This window comes from Maylandia zebra, linkage group LG18 (assembly GCF_041146795.1).
Source record: "Maylandia zebra isolate NMK-2024a linkage group LG18, Mzebra_GT3a, whole genome shotgun sequence".
NCBI classification, from domain to species: Eukaryota; Metazoa; Chordata; class Actinopteri; order Cichliformes; family Cichlidae; genus Maylandia; species Maylandia zebra.
In genome coordinates, this window is record NC_135184.1 from 21,499,229 (window position 1) to 21,521,833 (window position 22,605).

General features: G+C 40.5%; 1 protein-coding gene across 2 annotated transcripts in view; it reads right to left on the reverse strand.

The window, feature by feature from the left end:
* Nucleotides 1–22,605, reverse strand: part of LOC101468755 (neurocan core protein) — a 47,408-nt gene that overhangs the window by 24,236 nt on the left and 567 nt on the right. The window contains exons 2-7 of one of the 2 annotated variants that reach the window (XM_004542535.4): nucleotides 9,880–9,959; nucleotides 4,785–4,988; nucleotides 3,541–3,723; nucleotides 2,730–2,904; nucleotides 2,178–2,305; nucleotides 397–681 (exon numbers count right to left, since the gene is read on the reverse strand). In XM_004542535.4, the coding sequence (XP_004542592.2) occupies nucleotides 397–681; nucleotides 2,178–2,305; nucleotides 2,730–2,904; nucleotides 3,541–3,723; nucleotides 4,785–4,988; nucleotides 9,880–9,952 (1,048 nt within the window). In that variant the 5' untranslated portion in view covers nucleotides 9,953–9,959. Of the gene's footprint in view, nucleotides 1–396; nucleotides 682–2,177; nucleotides 2,306–2,729; nucleotides 2,905–3,540; nucleotides 3,724–4,784; nucleotides 4,989–9,879; nucleotides 9,963–22,605 lie in introns of both variants that reach the window. The other variant, XM_004542536.4, reaches the window with a different exon arrangement.

A 22,605-nucleotide genomic window follows, 5' to 3' on the forward strand; every position in this document is an offset into this window, starting at 1 on the left:
AAAAGCCCAAACTGACAGCTGAGCATCCAGATATTAAACTTAAGCATACCCCGTCTTTTCCCTCTCTCTCCCTCTCTTTCTCTCCCACAGCTTCTGTCAATCCAACAGTTTCTCAGATATGAATCAGAAACAAGTGTTGCCATAGCTACAACATTGGCAGTGACATTTATTGTCATTGTTCCTGCATTAATAACACTCAAGGCTTTGTTTGGGAGTGATATGTTAATCACATCTGTGTATGTAATCATGCCTGTAGTCATTATTAATTCCTGTATGGGAAATAAAACAATATTCTATGTTACATAACCTTATCATACTATAAATTCACTGTATTGATGTTTTCTGCTGTGTTAATACTTAATTAAGAAACATCATTTGACCCCTAGGCCACCATACCTCTGTAGCAGTAAGCATCATATAGTGCTGTAGTGTTGTCAGCGGTGTCATTGGGCGTGACCGTGCGGACTCCTGGCTCTGTCCCTCCACAGTCAGCACGAGGCCAGGTCACTGGGTAGCGGACGCTGCCATCAGACAACCAGCCTGGGGCACAGCTGTCCAGGCCGGCCCTCCAGGCCAAGTACAGCTGCCCCACTGTGGCCAGCTGGCCCCCAAGGGACACACAGCGGTCGGAGGCAGAAGAAAGTGACAGTCTGCCTGGGACCGAGGAGTGAAACACCTCGCCTGGAGCAGGGAAACAAAAGAGACAGCAGTGCCTGTCAAATTTCTAATAGGTTAAATAACTGAAATGCCACATAATGTTATATAATAGTGCTCGACGTAAAATAATGAGGCTGGTGGTATTCTAAAGTAAAGTGCACCCTATGATTTAACAGTTTGTAGAACCACCGTTAGCAGCAATAACTCAATAACATTATCTGTACGACTTTTTCAGTCTCTAACATTATTATGGAGGAATTTCAGCCCACTCATCCATAAAATGTTGCTTCGTTTCATGGAGGTTTGCAGGGATTCATTCATGCACAGCTCTCTTGATGTCCCACCAGAGCATTTCAATGAAGTTGAGGTCTGAACTTTGACCTTTGATTGTTTTCTTAATTTCTCATTGTACTGTCACATGACACAACTTTAGTCTAAAATATTTTGGTATAAAGATGAGTTCATGTTCAACTCAGTAACTGCAGGTGTCCAGGTCCTGTTTTTGAGATGTTTGAGCTAATAAGCTGCGTTTGAATTTTGTGCATTGTGGCCAAACATCTCCACTTTGGTCTCGTCTGTACAACAGACATTGTTCAAGAAGTCATGTGGTTTGTTCACAGTTGCTCAGTCTTTTTTCTAATTGTATTATCGCAAACACTTAACATGCTAACTGAGGCTTGCAGATTCTGAGACATGAGTCTTGGGTTTTTGCAGTTTCTCCGAGTGTTGCACGGTCTGACCTTGGGCTGAATTTGCGGGGACCTTCACTCCTGAGAAGATAGAGGCATTGTGATAACACACCTGAAGAAAACCTCTGCGTTTATACACTTGCTCCAGATCAGTCAATCAAGTGGGTTTGATTAGCTACACCTGTCTGTACCTTACCATTTTAATTCCCATGAAAACAGTAAGGTGCACTTAGTTTTTCACAAGACTGAATATATCTTACAGAGGAGGTGGAGGAGAAAAAAGTGGATAAGGAAGACTGGCACATGCACAGTAAAATATATATGTGTGTGTGGGTTTTTTTGTTTAATTTTTATTTATTTTTTTATTAGTTTGAGGGCAGTATTTAGTTTTTCACAGGACTCTTTGTAGACCTGTAAAATCTTTTTAAGTTTTTTGGGGGTTTTTTAGTTTCTGCAGCACGCGTGGCTTAAAGGCCAAAATTCCTACTGAAAGTATTGAAAATGTGAATATTTTTATATAAAAAAATGCAAATAATAAAAAATAGGGAGCCATGATTTTGTAGCGCATGAACTTTAATGGTGTTTTTTTTATTGTTATTTTAGATTGCTGACTTTCTTTCACATGTGTACATGTGGGTTTGGTCTGTGTCTTTTCACTTGATTTAGTGAGAACAATAAGAACACTTAAAAAAAGTCCTGACTTATCCCTTTAATGTTGTAGCAGAATATGATGCAAACCAGCCAAAAGCTGTGAGAGCTCTTGATGCTGTTTTATATCTTCTCTTGTGTGTGTGTTTTTGTGTGCATGAATGTGAGTGTGTGTTTGTGTACCATCCAATTCTTTTGCAAAACAGTACACATCAAACAGCTCTTTTGGGTCCCTCTTCCCATAATTCCTCACTCCAGCAGAGTACTCCTTATGTCCGTAGCAGCCAAGCTCTGGAACCTGGACAGCATATCTGTGGAGACAACCATTTGGGAGTGATGTAAGTAACTTTTTGCTTTTGTTTCAAAATAATAATAACTTGAACGTTTTACTGCGTGACAAATGTGTTAGATCACATATCAAAGTGTTTCTTTTCATTAAGACTTTAAATATCAGTAAAGAATAAATTCTTATTTGCATTCTCTTTTAAAGGGTAAGGGATTAGAATAAATTAGAATAAAATTAATAGCAAAGAAACAGCAACACAGAAAAGAACACGATCTTAAAGTAGATGAAGCAGCAAAAAGAACTGAGGAATATTAATAGAGAAAGCAAATGATCCAAGAAGAGAGGAAGCAAACAGGATAGTCATTAGTTTCAGTCCTTCAAAGCGCCACAGTGTTGCAGAAAGTGCAAGCAGCGAGCAAGAGAAGAGAACTTATTGATTGTCTCCTCACCGAACAGTCTGATCATCCAACCAGCCAGCAGAACAGCTGGCGAAGTTGTCATGGTACGCTGCCCACAGCTGGGCCGGAGTGGCGATCTGAGCCGAGTTTTCCTGACAGGCTCGCTGGGCGTCACTAAACGAGAGGGCGTAACGAGCGCTGGGAGACTGGTAGTGAAACACCACACCTACACAGACAGACCCAGAGACAGGTGGCAAACTGTTTTAATTCCTTTTAATTTGACAGATATACCAACACAGTCAGAATCAATACATCAGGGGAATGTAATCAGCGAACATGTTATTAGGGGCCACAAACAGATCAAGCAAAGATACTCTAGTTTTGGCTGAAATTTCACACATGAGCACACAGAAAAAGAAAAAAAAAAGAGAGAGCGAGAGAAACCGGTATTGGTATTCAGTGCAAACACTTTAATTAAATGAATAACAAAATTATTCAAGCGGAAAACCAGATAACAAAAACAAAACAAGCACAGAAAGCATGACGCTACATTAATTAAAGCAGTCATTATAATATCGATAGAGTGAATCAATGTTATTAATGCTTAATTAAATAAAAAAGCAAAAAAAAGTGGTTTGGGGGATGAGGTGCTTCTGTTTTAAAAGCTGCCATTATCTGTTTTACATTAGCACAACAAGGCTTGGCTGCAATAAAACCAATTAGGCTGGAAGAGGAATTTTAAAGCCCTTCGAGTTAATGCACTTCACCCTCTGTGCATCACTTGTGCTTAACCTATATGTTTCCTTTGGGGCCCTAAACTTTCCACACACAGAAATCTCTCGTCGGCGGCTGCTGCACTTACCGGACACCACCAGGGGAACAGTGTCTTTCTCATAGTCGTTGCCCATGACAACCTGACAGTGGTAAGTGCCTGAGTCGTTGGTACGGAGGCTGGAGATCTCCATGGTAGCATTCAGAGGGTTGGCAGCGTATCCTGGCAGCATGATGCGACCACTGAAAGCCTTATTCACCTTGATTACATCGCCTTGGGCACAGAAAGAGAGGTTTCATCATTAAAGAGATTTTAGAGGTAGAAAATAAACTTTGCTACATGTTTGCGTATATGGATCTAAAAGCCTTTGCTACCAGCAATGGGGTGACCCACTAACACCTAACTGTCCAACAAAGTTAGAACAGTTACCCCCCCTGACATGGTTTTTGGTTTTTAGTCTTTTCTCACCAGTTGTTTGAGAAAGTCACTGTTTGCTGCAGAGATCTGACATTTAGACAGATCCACAATCTTAAAGGAAGTATGTTTTGTCCTTGATTTCTCTGCTTCCTGTTTGGGATTTATGTCTCTAATTTCAGGTCCTCCACTTCCTGCCTTTGTTTATTTCCTGCCTGTAAGCACCTGTGCCCCTGTTCTGCCCTGGGCAAATGTAGTCTTTGCCTCCCTCCTAGTATTTGCGTACTTCTTGTTGAGCGTTGCAGCATTTAGTTAACCCCGTGAGTCTCCAAATTATAAACTGCACAACATGTTAGCAAACAGTTTCACGTTTGCATATCAAACACATACAGAACAACATTAGCATTCATTTTGTGCTATATTTCTTTCTCCACCTGATCTCTGTTCATTTCTGAGGTAAATGTGACTTTTTTGCTGCTGAATGCTTTATGCTATGTGCTAGCAATTTTCTACAGTGCGTTGTAAGAGACTGAAAACAGCTGGCAGCTGTGCCCGATAAAGTGTTAAGTTGTCTGCTGTATAGTACCCTGTGGATGGATTTAATCAGCACTGCTCAGGCAGATTGGACATTTAGAAGCGCAGGTTTATTTCACTTTTATTCCAGGAGCTGTTACCATCAACTTGTTAAGATCTTTTCCCCTCTTTTCTTTTGTGGCCTTAAGATAAATTCTATAAATACTGCAGCCTGGCCAGCTGAGTCAGCTAATATCTGTGAACAACACCTCACACATACACATTTGATCTGTTGTTGATACAAAACTATTGATTAGTGTAGCTTTAAGTCTCACTGGGTATTCTGACTGAATAAAGTCAGAATACTGCTGACTCAGTGAAACAGGAACATTAGGTTGTTGTTTTACCTTTAGCAGAAAGCACAGTCTGCTCCGAAGGAGCACCTTGTCCTCCCCCTGCTAGCCTAGTACGAGTCCACAGGAGGTGAGGAGGGCCAGTGGAGGTGCTGGTCTGGAGGGTGAAGACACAAGGCAGAGTGGCTTTGCCTGCCAACATTTGTTGCACTGTAGGATGAGTGATCCTACGCATGTTCACAATGGAGGAGGTTGCACCTGGAGAGGATGAACAAGAGAACAAACATGATTATGCAATGCGTTCAAGGAAATTTAGCTTAGAAGAAATTAAAACAATGGAAAGTATATATCTATATCGATAGATAGATAGATAGATAGATAGATAGATAGATAGATAGATAGATAGATAGATAGATAGATAGATAGATAGATAGATAGATAGATAGATAGATAGATAGATAGATAGATAGATAGTCTTTCTGAGTTTTTATTTGAACATTATCTGCTTTTTCACTCATTTTCAGTTCAGTATACAAAGACCATGTTTATTAAGCCATTTAACATTTCCTATGAGCCATTGAAGCATAAAAAGGAACCTAACTCAGGGGAGGAAACAGTCTTGTTGTTTTAAATTGTATCTTAAGATGTTTTGCTACTAGCAGCCTGTCATGAAAACACATAATTTGTTCAAATTTATTTAGCTGAATCTATGAAAAATGTCAGCCATAACAAAGCGTGGCAGAAATAAAATAGAACCAACAAAGTGGTTCACAAAGAGCTGTTTAGCTAAAACGTGGCAAATCTCAGCATTCTGTACAGTGTGTCCGAAAAATTGGGGGGAAATGAACAAGTGCAGGACAAAAGAAGTAACAGACCTAAAACTCTATCTAAAGCAGATGAATAGCACCTCAAACTCATGTCCTAGGAAAAAGTCCAGCAAAGACCTGACACAGAACCTGAGAAATGCATCTGATCCATCTACTGTTCACTGAAGGCTCATCAGAAATGGTCTCAGTGGAAGGCTGGCTGTCAAGAAGCCATTCTTAATTAAGGGAAACAAAGAGAGAAGGCTGAGGAATGTCAAATGCCATGTGCCATGTTCTGAAAAATTAGCAACAGGTCAGCAGGTCTTATGGAGTGATTTGAATTTTTGGTCACCTACAGAGGAAGTTGGGGGAGAGGTTTTGTGGAGAGAATCCATATTTGAACATTTTGGTATAAATCTTTGCCAACAATGAAATTAACAGAAAGCTGTCTAAGAGAGTTCAGGCTGTGCTGAAGAATAAAGGTGTTCTTACCAATTATTGACTTTGATGCTCATTAGAATTGCGGAAACTCTGTTTTTGCCTCATATACTGTATTTCCATGTATGTCTGCACATGTTTCAATAAACCACTCCATCTATTTCCCATGTTCCCAGCAAAATAAAAAGAGATGATGGTTGGCTCAAGACTTTTGCACACTACTGTACATACATGAATGATGTCTTCTGGTTGATTTTGGTCATTATATGCATAAAAGGTTGCACGTACACAGGAAGTTTAGGCTGTATTGAAATTTATAAACCAAACTGACTAACACGATATGGCATTAGTTGTTTTCAATGCCACTTTCTGTGCACAAAATATTGAGTTCTGCAGATTGATATCAGCAACTAACTCAGTCTGGTTGCCATGACATACAGGTTTAATGTAACCATGACAACACCTGTACAGATATGACTATTTCCTACAATCTTCTGACATTTTTTGCCACACTGTGCACATTACTGTAACATCCCAGCCTTCTGTTATTGTATTATATCTATATATTTATAGAGGGTTGAACCTATGTAGATAAATTATAATGATAGCCAACACTTGCCTTGATGACTGAGCATTGTCCATCCACTATTAGTGAAGATTTTAGGATACATCTAAAGTCTCCAAAAGGACCCTCAGTTCATTCATTTATTTATTTTTGGTATATTTTTAATATTGTTTAAAAAAATAACATAAACTGCTGCTTACCTATTTATATTTCATTGTTTGTTCATAAGCCTTTTCTGTTCCCTCACCATTAAAATTTTCACAGTTAGTCAAGTACAATAGAAAATAATCAGGGGCATAAAAAGAGCACATGTATGAAAAAGAAAAAAAACTGCTTTATTTGGAATAGTGCACACAGAGGAACAGAATCCCAGAAAGATATTTCTATCTGCATTTAGATTGGACGGCTTTCACAGACTGAACCCCCTGAGAGAAACTCCGCGCAGAGGATGCCCCCGCTGCCTTCCCCCCAATCAGATGTAATCACAGAATCACAAATACGAGGGAAAAGAATGAGAGCTCAAACAAGAGGCAGAGCAGGAATGAGAGAGGGATGGAGGAAAATAGTTAATCCAACAAACTGAATGGAGGAAGTGTACCTCGTAGCCTGGAGGTGATGGGAGGGGAGAAAAGAAAACCCCAGGCAAAGAGCTGGAAGTGACATGAAAGGATGCTCTCTGTCATTAACAGACCCATCTGTAGTTCCAAAAATAAAATTTTCTTCTTGGTCAATATTGTTCCAACTATTATGGACTTTAAAGCTCTAAGTGTAAAGTGTAACTTAAAAATATTTATGTTGCTGTCATTTACCACTTAAGAGTCACATGTGGGTAGGATAGCAATCAGAGCACATTCCAGCTGCAGCAGATCACCAGGTACTGTAGGTCTATCTGTGCATTAAAACCACAGACAGGAGTTAATTGAACTCCTCATCTTGTTACACTGCAATGCTCCAGAGGCCTTAGGTCGTGACATCCATGTGGATGTTACATTGACGGGCACATTATTTTAGTTAAGCTGATTCTTCCATGTCAGTGGCACTCCCCAATGGCAGCAGCCTCTACTGTGGGCCAGTGAGCCGCACCACACCACAGAGAAGAGCCCGAGGTCCAAGGTCAAGCAAAATCCCCACTGGACTCACTCTGTAACCTGCAGGATCTAAAGGTTCGGCTGCCAACATTTGAGAATCAACATGGGTGTTGTCAGCTGTCTTGACAGCCCTCCAGAGGTCCCATGTACATTTCCCACCAGGTCAAAGCTGATCTGTCAGCACCAGGGATGCTTTCTAAAAATAAAAAAAACTCCCACAAATACGCTTAAATCTGAAGAGGGCAGTCCCAGAAATGTAACTGCTTATCATCAATTAAAAAATGAGTGCTCAGCTTCCAAAGATTTAAATTTTAGTAATTTCAAGCAAACCCTTCATTATGTAGACAAAACAGCATAAAATCACACCTGAAATGTTGCATGCTACAAATGAAAGATTGTATTTTATGCTAATCATTTGTACAAAAACACAATCTGTCCAACAGCCTAAGCCTTTAAAGTCTGAGTCTATCACAGCAGAATCAAAGAGATTAAAGTAATGCATGCTCACTGTATTGTATTGTATTTTTTCCTCGCTCTGTTTTACTGGAATAGCTCAAATGGAAATGCCATGACCCAAAAAATAAACCTAATGTGCCCAATACACTGAGGTCAGTTGGGAAAAGTCTGAGTTTAGCGCCTTGATATTGTTCACAAATTATGTGAACTTTTCTTGGAGTATTTAATGGCCAAATATCATAAAAGTTTGTGATATTGTACTTGAATTTAGTTTCACCAGCCCCATCATCTTTCACATGTCTGCACAGTGTGAAGCTACAGGTTAACTTCAAAGATTGGAAACTGCAGGAAACAGCAAGCTGTGCTAAGTCCATGTGTAACAAAACAAAAGTTTTGTCTGTATCAACACAAAATCTTTAAAATGTGTTCAACATCAGCTGAGGGAAAGTTACATCCTGGCGTGCTTTGTTTTCAGCCTTCACACTAAGCCAAACCACGCTGTTATCTAATGCTCCAACAACATGCTTTCCCCAAAGTGTGCAACTATTCCTTTATAGAGAAATCCATCATTAGGCTGGTATATAATAATCCCAGGCTGTTATGCAAGCAGTTAAACCTTGCAGAGGTGCGTTGAGGCGATCTGTATTTAACAAAGCACTTTGCACTAGCCAAAGGTAGTTTTTTGGCATTTGCTTGTGATTTTCATCAACTCATAATGTGACCATGTGTATCTGTTGCAGATCTGCTGAAATAAAACATTACTACTGTGGTGAAGTTTTTACTATAAACTCTGTACACTGTTTACAATTTTTCTTCAGTTTATACAGTTTATATAACCTTAATATAGCTCTCTCTGTTTCCCAGTTTTAAATCTTGTTTAGCCCACACTCTGTTATATGCACAAGGATGACTTTATGGTGATGAACTCAGAGATGATAAAATATTATCTGCTCCCTTCAATTCTGAAAAAAATCACAGGCTCAAATCCTGCTGTTTCATTTTAACAGTTGGAATATCGTTTATTTTTACCTCTTCGTTGTGCAACAAAAACAGACAAAATACTTTTGCATGTGGCGAGATAAAACTGTATGTTGTCTGAGCGCAGTGACTAGTAAAGTAATGCTCTGATTCTGGAAATGTGCAATGCAGGTTTTCGTTTTAATGAAAATCCAGGCTGACCACTGCCGTGCATGCCAATTGCAGTGAAAGTAATTAAAGAGAGAAACTTATCTTCAGTACGGGCAGTCAGCTGGCTGGGTGTGGGACCTGAAACCTGTGATACTATCCAATAGAGAGCTGCAGCTCGGGGATGATTTCTCTTTTGTTCTGTAATTGTGAATTTTATGCATAGTTGTAATGGAACAGATGGTCGGCTAAACTTGCATAAATGGGCTTGGAGCGGTTCCAGCTCAGTCCCTCTGAGCATGTCTGCAAACATCCCCAACATGTCAGGTCTTAAAACAGTCAAATTATTACAGACCTGTCTAGGTCAAGGTCTATATACATGTGTGTGTGTGTGTGTGTGTGTGTGTGTGTGTGTGTGTGTGTGTGTGTGTGTGTGTGTGTGTGTGTGTGTGTGTGTGTGTGTGTGTGTGCGTGTGTGTGCGTGTTGTTGTTGGCTCTTTTCTGTTCTGCTACGATTACTCCACCTCCCTTTGTTCTTTCCTGTTGTCTCTGGTATCTCTATCCCCAACTGTATGTCGACTTTGTCTGTTGTTATTGTTATTATTATTTGTGTTGTTGTGGTGATTCGTTTCTGCAGAGCAGAATGTGCAGGAAGGAGACAGAGAACTCACCCAAGCTTAAAGAGAGCAACAGCATCAGAGGAAAGAGGATCTGCCGCCCAGCTGCACACAGAGCGAGCCCCATCCTAGACCTGCTGAGAGAGGGGGAGGAGGGAAAGTAGTGAGAGGGAGCGATGATATGGGAGTGAAAATCACTCTCAATCGGAGGTAAAAATGTTTTGAAAGTCAGTGTGTTTGTACAACTGAAACTTCAGGTTTTATGCTTGGCGCAAAAGTATTTTAGTTGCTCCGTTTCACTTTAGCTTCAGATTTTTGACACAACTATTAGAGTCTCCTCATTATTTCACTCTAATATGATTTTGATCTTAAAAAAATGACAGATTTGTGCATACACAAAATTGGTCGAGTCAGACAATTGCCTGATGCCGTACATGACATTTAATTTCTAGAAACACATATTTGCGTATTAATATGTTTGCAGAATGTCCGGATTATGGATACAGGAAGCTTTTTGGATTCCACTTGTAGTTTAAGTGCTATTAACCAATCACCTCTGAGCAGACTTTGACACCATGCTAGTAAGCCATTTGAGTAGCGCATTAAAGAGGGAAAGCATTTGCCAAATTAACCCATTAGCTTTTAAAAAACTATTTGCATACATAAGCAATGATTAGTGGACAGAAGAGGAAGTCTCAGCCTCAGGCAACACCTCTGACAACACCAGAAATACACTAGGAAATATTCCCCCATCTCCAGAAACAAAGTCATCAAGCAATAAACAGTGGGTTCCCAGACTGATGGCATTAAAATGTAATTCTAATCAAAACCACCAACTGAAATTTTCACATGCCACCTTTTTTATAGTTGAAATTGGGCTGAATTAGATCTTATTAGAGCTCTCTATCATCTTGAAACTCTAAAGCTCTAATGCTTTCAGAGCCTGTGGTCAATAGAATGAAGAAAAATATTTATATACTAGAGAAAAGTAAAAGTAAGCTGGTTAAAATTTGATTTCTCAACCCTTTCAGGCTGTAGAAAAATAACAGCCCTGAAGGGGTCCAATTTACAGCTGCACTCAACCACAAATTGTGCCCAGCAGTAATGCCTTGTATGGCAGGTCGCTGCTACCAGCATGTAAGTGTGAGTGTGTGAAGCAGGAAATTAGGCAAATTTTAAAGCACTTTGAATAAAAGTCCTAAAATATTAGAATATGATTTTTATGAGGTTTGTTTGAGGAAGTGAAGGTTGGCGTTTCCTTTTGTGTGCCTGATAAAAACCAGGTGACGTTGTTTATAAAACCTTCTTCAAATCTAAGCAGACCAAGTGAAATTAGTAATAACTGTGGCAAAGGAGGGCTGCATATCTAGTATGTAAAATCTAAAGCTTTTGTGCCATTTCAACACAGCAAAAAGGAAATTACTCGCAGCATCCTGCTCATTCTCTCTCCAATACAAGTACAGTACTGTGCAAATGTTTTGAGTCACCCCTCATTTATTTTGCTAGAAAACAGGAAACGAGTGCAGTGGAAATAGAAACACATGCGTCAAAAACAGAGTAACAAGCTGTTGTTAAATATTTGGTCCAACTGCCTTTATTCTTCAACACAGGCTCAACTCTTCCAGGCAAGCTTTCTTCTAATGTCTCTAAGTTTTCTTCAGGAAGAGTTCTCCAGGCGTCTTGAAGGACATTCCACTGAGTCCATTTCTCATGAGGCTTCAGTGAATAGTAGATCCATCTCTCAGGTCCTGTGTCAGGTCCCTGCTGGATTTTTTTCCCCCTATTCCGTAAGGACATGACTTTCAGATATGTTCATGTGCTGTAGGTAGCTTTTTAAAGCATTTCACTTCATCTATTGTTCACCCATTGTCCCGTTTCTTCAAAACACCTAGTTGGCGTGAACATATTTTTATGTCTGTCAAACTATGTTATCTTTGATATTTTTCATAGATTCGACTACATAAATGAGAAAAAATCATGAATTAGGTGCTTTTATATGCTTGAAAGATCATAAAACAAACAAATAAAACCCCTTTCCTTTGGAAATGGTCACGTACAAGGACCGGACTAAGTCAGAAAGGCAATGTCCAAAAAAGATTTTTCTAGATCTTCAGAATGCCTGGAGTGCTTTTGCTTAAAAGCATGTTAAAAAACTAGAAGTCTGACTCTTTGGAAGCAAAATATAAAGAAAGATTTTCAGTTTTTTCTTTAAGATTTTTGCACAGTATTGTACATACATCCATAAGTTAAGGTAACCAAACCTGTGGAGCCCTGACAAGGAGCAGCATCAAATAGTACTGACAGAAAAACTAATGCTGACCTTCACAATGTTTCTGAATGCACAAATTTCTGATCCTTTATTCACTCCTTTCCATTTCCAGCTTACCAGTGGCAACGTAAAAAAAACCTTCCCCCAAAACAGCCTTGAACACTGAATTGCTGAAAACGAAACCTTAGGTGATCGATTTTATTTATAACAAAAAAGTAATACTGCATTACAAACACACTTCACTAGAGCTTGCATCCACGTGTTGTCTAGACAATGACCTAAGAAACGCTATTGTGTGTGAGAGCCTGTAAACTGCTTTCAATCGATGAGACAAGGAGACCTTTGAACCCTTCCTCTCCTAGAAATGGTAGGAGGCACTATGGACAGATTTGATGCAACAGCTGAGGCTTTGAATATTGTGAGTCTGGTTTGATGTACCAGACGCAGTATGAGAGAAATCTAATGTAGAAAACTGGACTGAATTCTCTGACAACCCAATGGCATCGCTCCAAAAGCTGCTGTTAGACTGGGTGAACATTTACTACCGCAGTAAAAAGGCGATTGTGGTGCAGTCCTACTGCACAACATTCAGGAAATCCTACCACACATCGGAAAAGAGCTGCTGACTTTGCCAGAGGATTTGGCTTGGTGCCCGAGGCTTCTCAGCTCAATGGTGAGATGTCTGAGATGGAGCTATGTGGTATGAAATGGAGATGAAGAGAAGTGCGTGCAGTTTGAAGAAAACACAACTACTCTATGTTTTTAAAATATATACATGTACATATTTTAAGACGGGTTAAACAGCACGGGTAAATCTAAATGATTAATTCACTTGTGGACAAAGCTGTCTCTTTAAGCATTCTTGACTACACCAACACCTCTAACTGAGGTTTCCTATCAGACTCTTTGAAGAAAGTGAAATTGTTTTGAGAAATTTGTCCAACACATCTTGATTTCAGTTAAAGTAAATTATTTATCCAAGAAATCAAAAGGCCTTTTTTGCATTTACCACGGTAACAGCAACCCATGCCAACAGCATCCCTCATGCTTAGAAAGAAGATTGTGTAACACCAGTTCAGGCTTTAATACATTACAGGAATAATGGTTGCGCTGTGTCCTGACCATGAGAAAAGCTGAGTGAAACCTTCAAATGTATAAAACCGGAGTGTGTAGGTCTTGGAAAGAAAACCTTCCTCTTGGACTCAGTGACACCTGCCAAACTAAGCTGTCATTAAACAACTATTGAGTGTGCAATTTTTAATAGTGGGCAATCATTTCCATTTTGGACGACTGAAAAGAAGCACAGACCCCGCAGTGCCACACACTTTGAGGCATCCCATCTCTAAAGGTGGGTTAGGCCCTCGTGACGGGCTGTGACAGATTGGGGTCAAGCCGTTGGGCTCTCTGCATGTTTAAGGCCTGAACCATTGGTTGAGCTGGCTGGGTGGGTGACAAGAGATTTCTAAAGGCTTGGAGAGGGTCGTGACACTGAGGAGATTGCCCAGACTTGAAAACGGAGAGCATTGGAGAGCGCTGTATCTGAGGGCCTGGGACTGGCAGGGGCCCAACAGTCACTACCCACACCAGCAGAATACAGAGCTCCGTCTGTATGGGTGCTACATGACACACAACACTGTATGCCTATAGACAGCAGCCATTCAAAGTGTTACCAGAGGGGATTTACAACATACAGTGAACCGGTCATCCAATCACAGCAGCGAATGCTAACCAGTACCACCTTTTGTTAAGGATGAGACATCAGATGTTGTGAGCGCCTCCCTCTAAATTGCCCCTTTTTTCTTTAACAGGCACAGTTGTGTCTTGAGGAGAAAAGAGCCAGAAGACTCTAAAATGCTTCAGTGGATTTCAATGTGGATGTCCAGCTGACACATTTTCCCGATGTTGTCTGAATAGGATGCATTCTCAGAGCATTGTAAGAGCCGGCGAGGGGAGTGACAGAGATGCAAAGGAAGCTAACAGGCGAGCCTGGCAGACCTACATCATGTGAGTCTGCTGACTGCACTCATGATCATCATGATGCAGGCAGGAAGGGCCCCTTCCCCCCCGTCCCAAATCTCCTTCAGGTTTTCAGTTGGTAGGACACTTGGTTGTTAAAAAAGCAGGAAAATATTAGCTCCTGCTGCAGTTACATGTAAATGTTTGCATGCGCAACGTGGCAACTTTACGCCTGCAGCACCTCCGTCATGCTACATGTTTCATATGCTCCAAAGGTTTATTTAATCAGGCCAGGTTGGGACCAGTGTGACTGTCATGAACATGTGCGCCACATCACAAAGTGCAGTACCTTGCAAAAAAGTCTTCAGCAAGCCTTTATTTTTTTATATTATGATTCCAGGCAGCCAGAGTGTCTGTCATATTTGAGCAAAAGTTCTCCGTGCTTTCTAAAAAGGTCTTTCACTCATTTTCAGTCCAGTCCTTGTACCCGACCATTTTCAGAGGAATTTGTTTGTTTGTTTTCTTTCTTTGTTAAACTCCTTAATACTGACTTATTTGTGCATAAAGAAGATACTATCTCAAGGAATTTTTAGTTAAATCTACAAAAAAAGTCTTAAGATAGGTGACTCAGTTTGATAAAAAGAGTGATTCTCAAAGAGCCATTAATCAAAAACTTGGCAACTGTGGGACAAAAGAAAACAAAAGAATTTTTAACTGAGGGTTATAACATTAAAAAATGGGACAAAAGCCAGCAAAGACCTGAACAGGACCTGACAGAAGTATCTCGGCCTTCAGTTGATCTACCTTTCATGACAAATGCTCTCAGTGGAGGATTGGCTATCATGGGTTCCTTCATTAGGAAAGGAAACAGGGAGAAAATGCTGAGGTATGCCAAATTACATATGAACTGGTCTGCAAATCAGTAGCTACAGGACTGAAGAATTAAAAATTGAAGGTTTTGATATAATCTTTTGTCAATATGTGCGGGAGAGAAGAGGACAGAGGTCCACCAGTATGTGTCTACAGCCATCTGTACCACATGGTGAAGGCTCTGTCTTGGTTTCGGGCTGTATTTCAGCCAGTAGTTGTTGGGAATCTTGTCAAACTTGATGTATGTTCAGATTTTGATCCACCGTGCAGCACCATCTGCAAAGTGCCTGAATGGCAACATCTTGTCAGCTTGACAATGATCCCAAACACACTGCCAAAGCAGGAAAAGCAAAGCTGAATAGAAAAACACACAGTGAAAAACTATCAGTCATGGATTAGCCTCCCCAGAGCCCAGACATCAACATTATTACAGCAGTGTGGGATCATCTTGACAGAGAATGGAAAAACAAAGTCATTTTATCAGCTGATGTTACAGATAGTTGGACTATAATCACTGAACACTGAGTTCGGTGAAATTATGTCTCCAGAAGACTTTCTCATGTTTCCAGCTGACTTTTTTTAAACTGTAAAACTCCAAAATAATAGCCATCATTTAGCATGAGAAAATAAGGGTACCGTACAAAAAGTCTGCCTTCTGTTTCACGAGCAAATAATAAATGTAACATGTTCCATGAAATAACTCAGTTTGATTTCTGATTATAGTAACGTAAAGATTAGTTTCACAGCTTTGTATATTTTTAATAATTTATCTTCACATTGATGAGACCGAGTTGATAGAATTTAAGACTGGAGAAGTATGAACATGTCTCACTAACTCCAGAACAAAACAGATTTATGTTCTTCCACTGCAGCAGGGTGGAAGCTAGCTGCAGGCAGCTTGTCAATAATACACCGTATAGCCAATTAATGCAATTGATTTCTGTGTTTGTGTTATGAAAAATTTGAAGTTCATATTTGTTTTCACAGTAAAAGAAAAAAAAATCACTTCATGCTCAACATTTGACTGAACCTTCAGGGTTTGAGGTCTTCTTTCACTTTCTGAGTGATGTAAAATCCAGGCGTTAATATTATTTCCTTTTTTTACAGCAATCTGCAAAATCTTGAGATGACAAGAGGAAGCAGCACAATCAATGTCTAGCAACGTAACATAGTTTAAGAATTGGCCCGAGGACAGAAACTGTGGCAGTTTTACAGAAACGAGTCAAACTGTCTGCCGCGTGCCTCCTACTGCGAACCGACAGCAAAAGGTGATTCCTGTTCTCCCCTTCTTCTTTAATCATATCTCACAAAACCATTACCTCCAGAGAGCAGCCGAGTGAGGAGCGGAATAACAGCTCCGGATGAGTGACAGACAAAGTGGTGAGAGGAAAAAGACGAAGGAGAGACGAGCGAAAGAGGAAGGTCATTTTATCAGCATTATGACAATAACACACTGCCACGGTGGAAGGTCTAAAAACTGCCTCAGTAACTCTGTAAGTCTTTTTCATTTAATGTTTGTGCAAAAAACAACAAAAAAACACTGAGGCCAGTCTATCCTGGAGACTCTGCACACTCGAATCCAACTTTTCCTAAGTAACTGCAGAGAAAAGAGTAAAAAATCCAAATTGCATTGTTGATGTCGGACCATAAAAGAGGCAATAAAACCAGAGAGCATGAACATTAATTTCTCAAGAATTTAAAACAACAACAAGGAAGAAAAAGAAAATCTGGATCAAGTATTCAAAAGCCTTCACACTCAGTGTGCCTGTGTGGTCACTGATTATACTCAGAGCAGCTAATGACTCACTGCTCTGGCCTGGGCTTCAGCTGCAGAGAGGACACTGGAAAGCTGCTGGTCCCTCCGATTCAAGATTACACACTCCATCCTCTCACACTGACACCATTGATCTCACTGGTGCTGGGACGGGGGTTATTTAAAACAGCTCGATAACACGCTCAGGAGAGGCCGAGGTAAAATTTGACTAGATGTGTGTCCAGTAAAGTGGGAAAAGGCAATTTAGATCAATCTGAAGGATCCTTGACGCACAAGTCCAGTGAGATAGACACAGAGAAGTGTAATGACTTAGGTCAGGACTCGGCTTTGCACAAGTGTAAGTAGGTTACAAGCTGTAACTTTACTCTTTCTGTGTGTGTGTGTGTGTGTGTGTGTGTGTGTGTGTGTGTGTGTGTGTGTGTGTGTGTGTGTGTGTGTGTGTGTGTGTGTGTGTGTGTGAATTATTCAGTGAGACAACATGCAGCAGGTACCAAAGAGGAAATTTACTGTCGTGATGTTTAATGTATGTGTCGCCAGTGATTTGTAGGTACCTGAGAGAGACTGACAGCTCTTATACCATCCATCTGTTTCCTACCTTCCTGTAGTGTTATTAAGCTGCTGTGGAGCTGCACTCAACAGACCTGCAGCAGATGATCTCAGATATGCTCATTTTCTCTCTCCACCTCTTCATTCTCAGCCTCTTTCTGTCACTGCCATATGTGTGTTGGTGTGTGTGTGTGAGAGAAAGAGAGAAATTTGGTCAGCCAGCTGCGAGTTGGACAAAAAAGTCCATTTAAATGCATTTGATTAACATACGAGGGAGACGCATTATTTATAAGTGTGTGAGAGTGGAGCATTGTAAGGTAGCTTTCAGAGGAAAATAAAGACCAGCAAACAGCAGATTCTGTGTAGAGTCAATCACTGCTCTGAAGCAAATGCATCAAAATATATCAACATCAGAGGAGAAATATTGTGACTGTAAAGTCTGTAAATAATGGAGAAGAATTTGCTTGTAGATTCCAGAAGACTTCAGGCCAAATGATGAAAAAATGAATAAAAATCTTGAGATAGAGACTCAAGATTTGTAGGTACAAATCTCACTATCTCACTATGACTGGCTACAGTACTGTGCAAAAGTCTGGAGTCGCCTCTTATTTCTTTATGTTTTGTTAGAAAAGGGGGAATATTTGTACTGATTTATTAAAACGTGCAAACCTACAGCATAGAAGGCAAAAACAGAGTTTGTATAATTGTAACAAGCCTGAAGTAAATACTTGGTCTGACCACTTTAATTCTTCGACACAGATTTGTCTGTAGTCTTCAGGAGTAGTTCTCCAGGTTTCTTGAAGGATGTTATATTGAGACCATTGCTGATGAGGCTTCAGTGAACAGCAAACGGATCAACTGAAGAGCCAGATGCATCTCTCAGGTTCGGTGTCAGGTCTTTGTTGGAAATACTCTTCATCTGCTATGGCGAAGTTTTCATAGTTTTTTAAGGGCACGTTGCACACAGTGCCAAGTTTTCAGCTAATAACTCTTTGGAAATCACTTTGTTGTTCCAAAAAGTACCATGTCAAGTCTGTGTTATCTTTTGTAGATTCAACTTAAGAAACGTTAACAAATTACATGTTTGGTGACAGGCTTCTAGTAAAAAAATTGTCCCTAAAGATACAATCTTAAATTGGTTTGTTGCTAAGTTGTCTGTCTATATCTATGTGTAAGAGCAACAGTGATTCATCCCTTGAGTCGGGTGCCTTTTTTATGCTTGACTCTTCTGAAAATGGTCACGTACAAAGACTGAAAAGGAGTGAAAAAGCAGCCAAGGAATAGCTGAATGAATGACCTTCAGAAAGCCTGGAGAACTATTGCTCAAGAGCACTTTATACAACTACGAGAAAGTCTAAATGCTTGGAAGCAAAATGCACAGAAATGAGGGGTGGTTCAAGGCTTTGTACAGTTAAGTAAGTAAGTTTAAATAATTACATTTTGCTGTACTTGGTACTAATTAGATACTTGCTGTACCAAATAAAACTTACTGAATCGTAGTTTCAGCTTGAAATCGTATCATTTTTTGCTATTTGTGACATTTGCTAGTGCGCTAACTTGATACTTTTTACTTTTTCCTCATGTTTCTGATATTCAGTCTCTGTCCATCTCTGTCCATTATCAGGCTAATCCTCCATTAATAACACCATCTCTCTGCTGCTTGTTGCTGAGATTAAAGCAAAATAAAAACACAGGCACAAAACCAGCAATGAGCTAAAATAGGCTGCAAACAGCACCTTTCACGTTACAGTCCTTTATTCCGTTTTATCATAAAGAAAGAAGCACCTTTACACACGGAAATGTTTTGTAAGTCAAATGAGTAATGATTTAAAGGTCAAAGGTCAAATATAAGCATCGAAAGGCTGTTAGCATGCTGAAGCCTGCTGTGTCTGAAGGAGAGCACAGGTCAAAGGTGAAGCCTCTGAGGTTGGCTCTGAGGAACAATGCTAACAAAGGATCAGGTGCTACCTTCTGTAGTATATTGAACCTCCACACATTCACGCCCTCTGTGTACGCCTTGCATCATCGGATCTACCGTAAACAGACCGCCGTTTATGACCACAGTTCAGTTCTGCAGCCAGAGGTGGTCAGAAAAGTGAGTAGCTGTGAAATGAAATGGAATAATAGACCCACACGCTGGTGGGACATCATCCAAGAAGATTCCTCGTCTTTAATGATGTGCTGAGTCTGTGGAATATCAACTAGGCGAGGAAAGAAGAAGGGAAGAGTATTGTCCTCCAAGTGTTTGTCACCAGTGCCAAATGCCTGGAGAGTCTTGAGCCATCAGCTTATTCTCACATCAGCACTTAACAATAACAGCAAAGAATTGCTGAATGGACATATTTCAAACAGGGGGGACGTTACACATCACAACATAACTGCATTAACCAGCGAACGTGTGGAAGATATTCTAATCTCTGTGTTGCGGGGCTGTTAAAACTTCCGTGCTGCCTTCAAGACCTTCTCCTCATCCATCTGTGAAACCAAACATTTGTCTTCCACCAGACCTTCGAGGAGAGCCCCTGGCCAAAGACAAAGAGAGGGCCCTTCTCTTTGTGTGGGTGAGCTGTTCAGCTGTGGTCCCATCTAGGCTTGTAATGATTGGTTTCGTGGGTTGCTTTAGTCCCTCCCAGTCTATAGACTGAATTTGATTGATGGATTGGCTTGCCCAATCCCCCTTGGGTTTTGGCTGCTGGGTGCACAGGCTGCGAGAGGGTTTCAATATTCCGCAGAGTGACGGAGTTCGACAATATCCCAATCCAAGGACCTCAAAACACTGAGTATTCATTTCTCTTGCACTATTTCCCAAGTGTTTGCAGTTAGGTCCCCGAGCTCTGAGATTTGGGAGCTGTCCAGTGCTGAAAACAGACAGTTTTTACAACATTCACTGTAAAGTCATTGTTAGTCCACAAACCTATTCCCCTTCTGGCTCCACACGGACCACAAAGCCCAAAGAGATCGTTAAAGCTCCCATTTTGGTTCACAGCTTAGTTCACAGATGAGTCCGTTGCTTATAAAATCCAGGTTAAAAAACATCAAAAAGAGGTTTAAAACACTGCCCATCACATTCTGAGCCAAACAAAATCAGAACCTTTTAATAGATGCACAATCATACAGCAACAAGCCCGTGGCTCTCTCCAAGTTAAGCTTATTTTGATCATACCTAAGCCGCTATAAGCGCAAAGCTGGTGCTCATTTGCATTTATATAGTCTCATTCTGTTAGCTATTAACACTGTATTAGTGGGGAATAGAACCCATAATCACCTAAGTGACATATTAGAGTTGGCACTTTCTAACCATAGAGAATAAAATCAAACCTTGACTGAGAATTACCTTTGGCTTTCACTGACAAATATGCCAGCAGCAAGGCTCTTGAAACAAATTCACATGAGCTGAGACCAGCATGGCTTTTACTAATGATTATTTTCATCAGAAAATAACACACACAAAAAAGAAACACAGCAGTTTCATTGATTGCCCACTGAAACCCAAAGATATTGACTCTGCAGTTCTATAACATCTGGAAAAACAGTGATGTTTGTCACTCAGCTACAAATAACTTAGTGATTGTTTCAATAATTCATTTTTGTCTCCACAGAAACTGCAGAAAAACACTGAAATGCTTCTGCAGATTGTTTATTTTCCCCAGCCAAACTACAGAAATTCAGCTCATGTTCATACACAAGACAAAAAAAAAGCAGAAAAATGCTCACATAAAGCTGGAACTAGTTTTATGCAATGATTAATCACACTCTAGCATCTCTAAAAGCATTGCATATGAGCCTCTTTTTTTCCATCTTCCACTGATGCAAAGTGGCTCCTTAAATTGCAGACTGCTCACAGAGAAATGCACGATAAACAATACAGAGGCTGAATGAGTGCAAAGTTTGCAGCAAATAGACAGCGAGGCAGCTGAACTGAGCTCGTACTCTATTTTAGAATCAGACCCCTTTCTTCCTCACAACACCGCTCTCTGATCCCTCTGCTCGTATGAGTGCACTCATCTACATACACACTTCAACACGCAAACATACACGCAACTACTGCATGCGTGCCAGGGCTCATGGATGACTCACACACACATACACAATCTCTCAAGCACACACACACAGATCCGGACAGGATGAAAAATGCATGCTGTAAACTTTCAGCTGAGCCTCTTTGCCTCATTCCTCACTTTTCTCTTCTCGCCCTGTAAGCACCACTTCTCTGCCTCTCTGTAGCCTCTTGCAAACATTTTCCTGAGCTCCTCTATAACGTGTCGTTGCCTAGTTAACCTCGTCCTGCTTTATGGCACTGACACACAGCTGGTGGTGGGCGCACTAACAAGGCAAAAGAAGAAAAGACTTGGACTCCTCCAGGCTGAGGCGGTGAATGGAAACAGAATGGGCTTTATTGGGCTGCAGGGGCTCTCATATTCTCAGACAATACAGCTCATTCGTCAAGGTGACTTAAACTGTTCTCCTCCTTCACTGTGATTTGTACATGCCAGTGTTTGTTTACAGAGCGGGCACTCATCAATATAAAACCCTCTAAGATCTGTTCACCTACTTGGCACCAGGCAATCCATCTTTTTACCGACACTTTTTTTTTGTTGCTTCATTTTTCTTCTCGCATATTTTCAGCAAAGCAAAGCAAAGTTGGCACGGGGTACTTCAGTGTAAAGATAACATACTGACAAGCAGACCCTGTGATCATTAGTAACTCAGATTCCACGGAGGATCTTTGATGTCAGGCGCAGGTGACAGCTCTGGAGATGGACCACGAGATCTGATTTTGGCAGTCACTCAGCACATGTTGTTTGCTCACCAAAAGCCTCTGATTTACATAATAGATTTCACAAACACCTGTTCAAGAGCTCGGATGCGCTTCTACAATTGCATCACCGGTAGAAGGCGTCTTCACCTTCTGGTTTCCTTTCTTTCTGACATCTGTAGATTAAGATTTAAGAAGGTTTTTTGCGCCGTGTAAACCAGTTCTCGTGATATGAAGACAAGCTCTCCTGAGATGAAACCATGTAATGGGCACGCTAACGAGGTTACTCGCTGAGTTGATGATTTATGCATGAACATACATGGGTTGTAAATATAGACCAATATTAAAAGCTTTGACCTGTAAATAATTAAAGATATCCCAAACGGGTGCGATTTGCGCGCCTCTCAGAAGCTGACGGTGTGATCGAACAGGAAGGCATTGATTGGTCCACAAGAAAAAAATACTTTAATACTTTCTGGTATTGTATTTGCATATAATTAGAGCAATGTGAGAAAAATGTACCCATGTTTTTTTTTCGGGTTTTTTTCTTCTAGCTGCTCTAAAAGTACGTTTTTTAAGCCAAGAAACGCACACTTCAAAGCATCTTCC